We start from the raw sequence: 8,817 nt of genomic DNA on the forward strand, positions 1-8,817 counted from the left end.
GTTTGTAAAACATGAGTATTTTGGGATTTGGGTTTCTCTGCAAGTTTGAAAGAGATGAAATTTAATCAGTTCTATTTGCTTCGTGAAAAGTTAAATTCAATATGAAACTGTGTGCCAGAAGTATGTTTACAGTCATCTAAATTTCTGAACATATTTCCCTGTAGAAGTAATGTCACAAATGAAAATTGTTTATTCCTTTACGTGGCTGATATGTAACAGGTGACGCTCTCCATTTGATAAAATTAGTTGTAGAGACTTCTGTGAGCCTACACGCCTATAATCAATTCCAAATGCTTCAGGCAGCTGATAGCTTCTTTTCCTACACTTTCCCAAGTTCTTCATGTATAAAAGTACTTTCAATTCACCCCATTCCATCAGGGAGAAAGCATTAAATTGTCCCCACACACTTTCTTCAATATTGTAAAATGTTACTGCTGGCATTTGATAATCACACAGAAGCATTGGGACCACGTGTGGTTGAGTGAATCCTTACCAGCGCCAGGGCATAAGCCACTCAGAAAACTGGAAACTAGATCTCAAAGTGGTGTGTCTACAAAGGCTTTCCACTGGACTTCATATGTTCCAAGTATCATTTATGTTGCTGTTTCTATGTGGAAATGTAAAACACCTTCTTTCTCCAGAAAAATGAAATCAGGTTGATGCCAAGGGCACCAATACCTAGCAAACTCTCTAGATTTACCTCAGAAAAGTCACCTTGATGGGGGCGCCTGGGTGGCGCAGTCGGTTAAGCGTCCGACTTCAGCCAGGTCACGATCTCGCGGTCCGTGAGTTCGAGCCCCGCGTCGGGCTCTGGGCTGATGGCTCAGAGCCTGGAGCCTGTTTCCGATTCTGTGTCTCCCTCTCTCTCTGCCCCTCCCCCGTTCATGCTCTGTCTCTCTCTGTCCCAAAATAAATAAAAAACGTTGAAAAAAAAATTAAAAAAAAAAGTCACCTTGATGAAGCTGCATAAGGAATCAACTCTCTCTGGTGGCGACTGGGTGGCTCAGTCAGTTGAGTGTCCAACTTCGGCTCAGATCATGATCTCACAGTTTGTGACTTTGAGCCTGATGTCGGGCTGGGCTCTGTGCTGACAGCTTGGAGCCTGGAGCCTGCTTCGGATTCTGTATCTCTCTCTCTCTCTGCCCCTCCTCTGCTCGCCTTCTCCCTCTCCCTCTCTCTCTCTCTCTCCTCTCTCAAAATAAATATTAAAAAAAAAATTTAATGCATTTTAAGAAATCAACTCTCTCCAGGAAAAACAAATCACTCCTCAATTACTGTGAATAGAAGAGTAACCAGCAACTGCTTTTCTCTGCTCTCCCCTTTAACACACACACACACACACACACACACACACACACACACATATCTCAGACTTTCTGACTCCTTAATACACCTCCCTCCACCTTTTCATATGTAGGTTATAGTTTAGAGGTACCTGTGTTAGGTAGTATCCAAGGAATTCAGGAAATTTTGCAAATATTCCTCCTGAAGCTGGCAGTGAAAAAATATAGCCTCCCATTTTAAGGTGAAGGAAACCAAAAGTTCTTCTAATGGGCATGTATTCAGAAAATAACTAGTTAAAATGAGCCCCTCTTATCCAATAGTAGAATGGTAACATTTTTTTTCTTTTACTTTAATTTTTTTAATGTTTTTTTAAAATTTATTTTTGAGAGAGAGAGTGGAGGAGGGGCAGAGAGAGAGAGAGAGAGGGAGACACAGAATCTGAAGCAGGCTCCAGGCTCTGAGCTGTCAGCACAGAGGCCGATGTGGGGCTCGAACTCGTGAATCATGAGATCATAATCTGAGCCAATGTCAGACACTTAACTGACTGCTGAGCCACCCAGGCACCCCTACTTTACTTTTCTAAGCTGTAGTATGGAATGAGTAATGTTTCTGTGTTTCTCAAAAAAGAAAAATGAATTCTACTGACATCAGGCACTTCTTAAAATACAGAAGCAAGGCCCCTTATATTCTGTTGGTTAAGTTCACTCGATTTGGAGAGCCTGCTCATTTGATCTAACATTTAGGCTCCCCTAGCAGTGTCCCTTTTCTCCCTACCCTCTTCTACTTAAACATTAGTGAACAGTTTCGCCTGAGTGATGCACAAGCTTGGAAGGACTATGTCGATCATTTCAGAGCCCTGGAGGCCATGGACTAGGTCTCCTCAAGGGGTAGAGTGTTCTCATCACTGGAAAGATTAAAGCACGTGCTGAGGACCATTGGACAGGCATATTGTAATGGCAATTAAAGCATCATATGAAATTAGACTTCCCTTTTAAAAATCTTTGTATTGTGAAAAGTTCACAAACCATTAATGTACAATTAAGGACAGAGGAGGAGCGCACCTGTGGAAAGCCTACCTAGATCAATAATAAAAATCTACCACACTCTAGATGTCCCCTTGATTTGTTTTTGTCATCCCACAATTCCACAAATATGAAATAGACATCTACGTTATGCCAGATACTGTGCTAGCACTCAAGGCGGGGGTGCGGGGTGGGGGTAGGGGTGGGGAGGAATAAAAGAGACTTTGTTTTCGTGGAGTTTGCCGGCCATAGGATAGCATGTATTGAACACTTGCTCTGTGCCATGGAGTATGCCAGCCATTCTCCCTGAATAATTTTGTGACTCAATTAGATATTATTTTGAACTCATCTTTGCTTTATAGAAGAGGAAATTGAACCAATCCATGTCTATTTCAACCCCAGGATTCCATTACTTTGATGCAAAACTTGACCTAAATAATCCCATAGAAGGGTAGAGAAAGGGGTCGTAGAATTCCCATGATACGGAATTGAGAGTCTAATTTTCACTTTCCTACTCAGGCCTCTATCAAACCAAAGTGTGGGCGCATGATCAGTTTCTCTTCCGGAGGAGAGAATCCGCATGGAGTGAAGGCAGTCACCAAGGGCCAGAGGTGCGCTGTGGCTCTGTGGTTTACCTTGGATCCACTTTATAGAGAATTGGTGAGTATGTGATCCACTCAGAAGGCCAATTAGATGCCCGAAGACCTGCTTCCTGGATTGGTTTCTCGGGAAAGTCCTTTCATTGTTCCATACCCATTAGGGATCTTAGAGATCATAAAAATCAATCAATCAACCAACCAGGTTATTACAGAGTCCTTTATTTCTGGTTTCCAACACTGCCTCTGTTTTCCAAGCAAGCTCAAATTTTCTTGTTCAGATCCATGACGAAGCAATTATACCTCCGATGCCTGTAGTGTGAGGTTGAGAGAAAGATGAGGGGCTCGGAAGGCATTTCTTGATCAGATGGGTTCTAATAAGTGAATGTTTGTGGAAATAGACATCAGAGTGATAGCTGGAAGTCTCTAGTTTGTCTTGAGCTTAGTTACAAACTGTGGCTTCAGGAGAAAGGAACCGCTTTCTGCTGGGCACCAGAAAACTGATTTGTTTTCTCAACAAATCGTTAAAAAGAGCACTGAATAATTTATGAGACACGTGTGGAAGATGATGAGTGAACCTGGAAGTTTATTATTATTTACTATTAACTTAAACATTACCTATTAAAATATCATTATTACATTGGAAGGAGACAATCTGAATAAGGGACCGTGATCCTGTCCTTCTGGATGCCCTGACCAGAGGTAATAGTCTCTATCTGTGAGGCTTCAGAGGAATGAGACCAATGGGTAAAAGCCCATGAGAGGAAAATGTTGGCTCAACACAGGAATGACTTTCAAATTGTCACGACCTTTTGGTGGAGTCGCATGCTTCGGAAGCACTAAGCTCCTTGTCACTAACTGGCTCCAGCCCAAGCCTCCGCAACAGGTTGCCATGAGATGCTGAAATGGAAACAGAAACTTCGTAGTCTTCCATCCCCTCCAGCCCCGAGTACTGACAAGCTCTGAAATTCTAGTCTTTAAAATGGCATTCTGTCCAACTTTCTCTTTAGAGACCTTGCTTGGATCCACTTTAGTCAGAAACTGTTTAAAATTAATTCCTCTGCCTCATACTTTTTTGCCATCAAGTCTGACTCACACGGTTTTTAGGCCACATTCTGTAAGCGTTCTTTCACATACTTCATTTACAGAAGATCTACTTTGTGCCCGGGAAACTCTGTTAGGGGCCCTGGGGGTGCAAGGGTGACAGAACATAGTCTGTGACGGTGAGGAGCTTGGAGAAGTCAACAAGGAAGTAGATTGAAGACAGCAGTGTGGGTTTTGTAGGGGGCATCAAGAAGCTTACTCCTGATCAAGATGATAGCCATCAGCCAGGCACTGAAAGGAAAAAGAGTGGTCCTGACAGGGTTGGGGGGCAGAGCACATAGTTCTGAAGACTACAAGGGGGCACCGAACAGTCTCCCTCAGGTGTGATTCTTTGCTCGTGCTTCTCCACTCCGAAATGCCAACACCACCCCTCCCCCCCTTCACTCCACCGCCACTAGACTCCTGCACCAGGGAATCTAGACAGATGACTACCCAGTCATCCCTACTCAGGGAGGGTCATATGTTATTGGAACATCATCATACTCCTTCCTTTCTTTAGTGTTCAATTGAACAGACATTCAGTCTGTTTCATTCCTGAGTATCCCAGCCCTCTCTTCCAAGGTATTTTCTATCAAAATAAACTAATACAAAGAAAATTCTTGTGGCTCCTTCCTAACCCAGAGAGCTTTGGGAAACTTCTCCAGAACCCGGGCAGTAGCGGCATCTAGTGGTCACAGGAGGGAATGACCAGAACCTCTTGAGCCTAGGGGATTCTCAGGCTGTGCTCCGCACTGGAACCACCCGGAGAGCTTTACAAACTACTGGCATCTGTCTTCCATCCTCAGACATTCTGGGGATCTGGGGATCATTTACTGATACAGAATGTGATCTGGGGTGGGGAGCTTTAAAACTCCCCGGGCAATTCTAACATGCAAAAAAGTTTGAGAGTCCTGAGTTCGGTGCGTCTTCTCAGACTAAATCCCCGAGCAGGGAGAGCCTATGGAGGAGTCGTCAGAGCTTGCAGATCTCTGCACGTGCTCTAGGTTGTTTTGAAGGTATCAATTCCCAAGGAGTGGATAGCATCGTAAATTCTTAAGGATGTACAATATCAGAAGCTTCAGTTCCCTGTACACGCAGTTCCAGCTCACGAACTTCTTTCCGTTCAGGAGAGATATAATTTGGGATGTCTCTCGTGGCAGTCAGATTTGAGAGTCTGTGCCATTTTTGTACATCAGTTTGTTAAGCAGCAAGTTATTGTTACCACGTTCATGAAGTAGCGCTCAGGCATCTTAGCATCACAGCGGTTTAGTGTCTGTTATTTAGTACATTGGGTCCTTTGGGTTGACTTCATGTAAGCGTCATTTTCAATTCGGAGGTCTTGAATGGAAAAAGGGCTTTGTTTTCAAGCCACCAAATAGTTTTCCCGTAACTTGCTGCGCAAGGCGTTGTGCTAGGGGCCAGCAATAGGCAACGTGGACTACATAAGACATACTCCTGTTTTCAAGGAGCTGGAGGTCAGAATGAAGATTGAGTGCAAGAGCTAAAGCAATTAAAACACCAGGTAAAGTTCAGTAAGAATTATTAGGGGCAGTTGCACATGTTAGGGGACATAAAGAGGAAACGAGAAAAGCTTCGTTGAAAAGATAGCATTTAGCATGCAGCTGAGAGAGATATACTTGAAGCAGAGAAGGGACCCTTCATCCACTCACGTGTTTACTCATCAAATATAGCGGAGCCCTTGCCAAATGTAAGTGGGTTTTCTGGGCACCTGATATACAAGAATGACCAAAAAGACGAGCTCTCCTGCTTTCATGGCACTTAACTTCTAGTGGAAAAAGAAAATAAGGAAAAGAGGAAATAATTGAGAGATGCCCAGGTGGTGATAAATGATGTGTGGAAGAGGGAGCAAGGTAACTGGTTTGAGACTAAAGGGGAGGTGACAAATCGTGAGGGTGCTCCAGACAAGTGACATGTGAGTTGGCATCTGAGTGACAAGAAGAAGCCAACTGTGATAAAGGTCCTGGGAAGAGTATTCCAGGTAGAGACCAGGTTGCAAAGGCCCAGAGATCAGAGATGGCTTGGAGTGGTTAACACACCAAGAAATCCAGAGTGGCCAGAACATGGTAGGCAAATGCAAGATGGACAGTGGTCTGAAAAGGGGACACAGAGGAGGAGGAGTCAGAACAAACTAGTTAAGAATCATGAATTCTATTCTAACTGGGGTGGGGAAGCCATGTGCCCTCCTCTGCTCCCCACTTACCCCCCAACCTAGGAAGTTACAGAATAGGAAAGACATTGTCATACTCTAGTACGTACAGGAAAGGAAGCATCTGGCCTACATGTTGTGGGCTAGAATAGTGATAGAGAAGGTGAATGAACATGGAAGGCTGCAGGTGCCATTTGGAAGTATACCAACTGGGCCTGCTGACGGTTTGATGGATGGGGAAGGGAATGCCTAGGATATGATGGAAGCATCCAGAAATACCTTTAACCTAGACTAGGGCAAGGGATTTCTTGGAGAGTGCTGCATTCGGGGACTTTGAGGTAACTCAGGAAGTTACAGAACAAGGTGAGGTGAAAAGAGAAGGCAAGGAGAACCAATGAAGAGAGAAAGTTCTGACTCGGGCAACTCCTTATAAGCACATCAAGAAGATTGGGCCTGAAAATTCAAGTAAAAAGAACCCAAGTAAACGTTGTGAGCTGTGAACCAGATAGTGACAGGGTCCGAATTAAAGTGCAGAAGGCCCATTAGAAGCATGTGTGAGTGAGTGTGAAATGGGAATATGATTTGGAAGCTGAGTTCGATGAAGAGAACCTAAACCTGTGGTTCTGAGGTGGGAGCAATTTTGCCTCCCAGGGCACATTCAGCAATGTCTAGAGACGGGAGGGAGGTGCTGCTGGGTACCTGGAGTGGGCAGAGGCCAGGGATGCTGCTAAACATTCTACAGGGCACAAGCCTACCACCACCACCAAAGAATCATCTGCTCCAAAATGCCAGGAGTGCCACCGTTGAGAAATCCTGCTCTAAACTAAGGCAGCAGTAATGTGCACTGAAAAGGAGTGGAAACAGGAGGTAGAACAGAGGGGAGTAGGTGATTTATCAGATCCAAGGAACCATGGCTGGGCTTTTAGGGCAAATGGTGAGGAGGGGCAGTCTTTACTGACAGAGAGAACTTGTGTGGAGGACCAGCATAGGTGTGTGGGGCAGAAAACGCTGACCCAGCCTGAACTCTGGATTGAGAACTAAGTGGGAGACATCTATGGAACCACAAAGTAGAAAGGGTATGGATTAGTTGAATACACAAGACTTCTTGGCCAAAGAGAAATCTTGGAAAGTAATTGCTTAGGGCATGAGGCAGTCAGCAGAAGGCACCAGTCGAGGGACAGAGATGAGGTTTAGTCTTTAACTGGATCTAGCACCAATCTATGCACAGATGGATGCCTGGAAGTGTTTGGGAAGCACCTGCCACTGGGGCTGATTCTGATTCTTGTAATAGAAATGTGTAAATTATCTTTCTTTTGTAGGAGCGAATACAGGCCGATGAAGTGATCGCAATTCTGGATCAAGAACAACAAGGGAAGCATGAACTGAATATCAACCCCAAAGATGAGCTATAAAAATGAGGAAAGAAAAAGTTCTATCAGATATTTATTTAAATTGTTAATCTTATGAGAACCTTTTTATTTTTGTACAGAGCCATGGTATAAATTAACAGGTTAATCCGAGTCACCAGAGCCCCCTTTTGTTCTCGAGGATGCTTGCTTTGCCTCCCTCCGTCTGTCTATCTTGGTTTTTCATCGGGTCATCAACCCTCCCCCACCCCAACCCCCCCACACATGTGCATACACACACGCACCTCGTTTGTTGCACATGCGAAAGCTGAAGCAGAAAGAATAAGCGCATTCTTGGCGAGACTACACCTCTCATGCGTGCTCCAGTTCTAAAGTTAGCGTGTGATTTGGACGCGAAGCCTTTCTGGCCCTGTGCCCTTGAGCAACACCCTCTCCCGGTCCTGGCAGCCATGAGCTGGAGTCTGAGGAGCCCCCAATGGGGTCTGCACTGCCTCATGCGTCACTGATTGGCTCTGAAAAGCACGGCAGAAGACGGAGGGCCCCAGCCTTCGCAGGGCCTTGGTGGAGTTAATTGGCTCTGGTATTTTCACCTGAGAACAAAGTGACACTGGAAGCTTCGATTCATCCTCCACAGTGCTCCAGAAAGGACTGCCCTCAGACTTGCGTCTTTTAAAAGGTGGTTCAGTGGGTTGAAGTAGAAGGACTCTTCACCCCGGTGACTTAGGAAGAAAATCTTCAATCCTGCCTGAATCAGGGCACCGCCCACACATTGCCTGAGTGTGGGGTCCTTTGGCCAGAAGGGGCATTTCGTAAGAAAGATGGATTTCTGACTGATTCCAATATTCACCTGCATGTATTTCGGTGTCCCCTCATCTTTGCTGCTATCCAGTTCACAGATTTGTGCTTGTGTCTGATTGTTTAATACAGGGAGCCTTATTCTAACATCTGGCATTTATTTGTCTTCTCCCAAATGTTTGGTTTGTCTTCATGGAATGGCTTTGTGGCTTTGCGGACAGCCCAGGGACACCATTGGGCCATGACTAGTTGTGCTGGCAGGTGCTTTGGGGCCCCAAGGAAAGTGGAAGCACTATTTTTGAAGGAACAGAAATGGTTAGCAGCGGTGTTAGTCCGGAGAACCACTGGTCCGCGGCCAGAATTCTTGGGAAGCTCTTCAGAGACACTGTTTGGGGTGGACCCCTGGGTGGTTCCGGCCTAGGGGAGCCTGTGCCGCTAACCAGTGGGAGATTCTCTGCCCCTGTGATGGGCACTGGTAGAGGAGTAGTTCTTAAGTGAGCCAG

At 45.2% G+C, this 8,817-nt stretch overlaps 1 protein-coding gene across 2 annotated transcripts in view; it reads left to right on the plus strand.

Moving 5' to 3' along the window:
- P3H2 (prolyl 3-hydroxylase 2) overlaps positions 1 to 8,461 on the plus strand; it is a 151,394-nt gene extending 142,933 nt beyond the window's left edge. For both annotated transcript variants that reach the window (XM_043594591.1, XM_043594592.1), the window contains exons 14-15: positions 2,826 to 2,966; positions 7,472 to 8,461. In XM_043594591.1, coding sequence (XP_043450526.1) covers positions 2,826 to 2,966; positions 7,472 to 7,564 — 234 coding nt within the window. In that variant the 3' untranslated portion in view covers positions 7,565 to 8,461. The remainder of the gene's footprint in view (positions 1 to 2,825; positions 2,967 to 7,471) is intronic.
- The last annotated feature ends 356 nt before the right edge of the window (positions 8,462 to 8,817 follow it).

Source organism: Prionailurus bengalensis, chromosome C2, assembly GCF_016509475.1.
Source record: "Prionailurus bengalensis isolate Pbe53 chromosome C2, Fcat_Pben_1.1_paternal_pri, whole genome shotgun sequence".
NCBI lineage: Eukaryota > Metazoa > Chordata > Mammalia > Carnivora > Felidae > Prionailurus > Prionailurus bengalensis.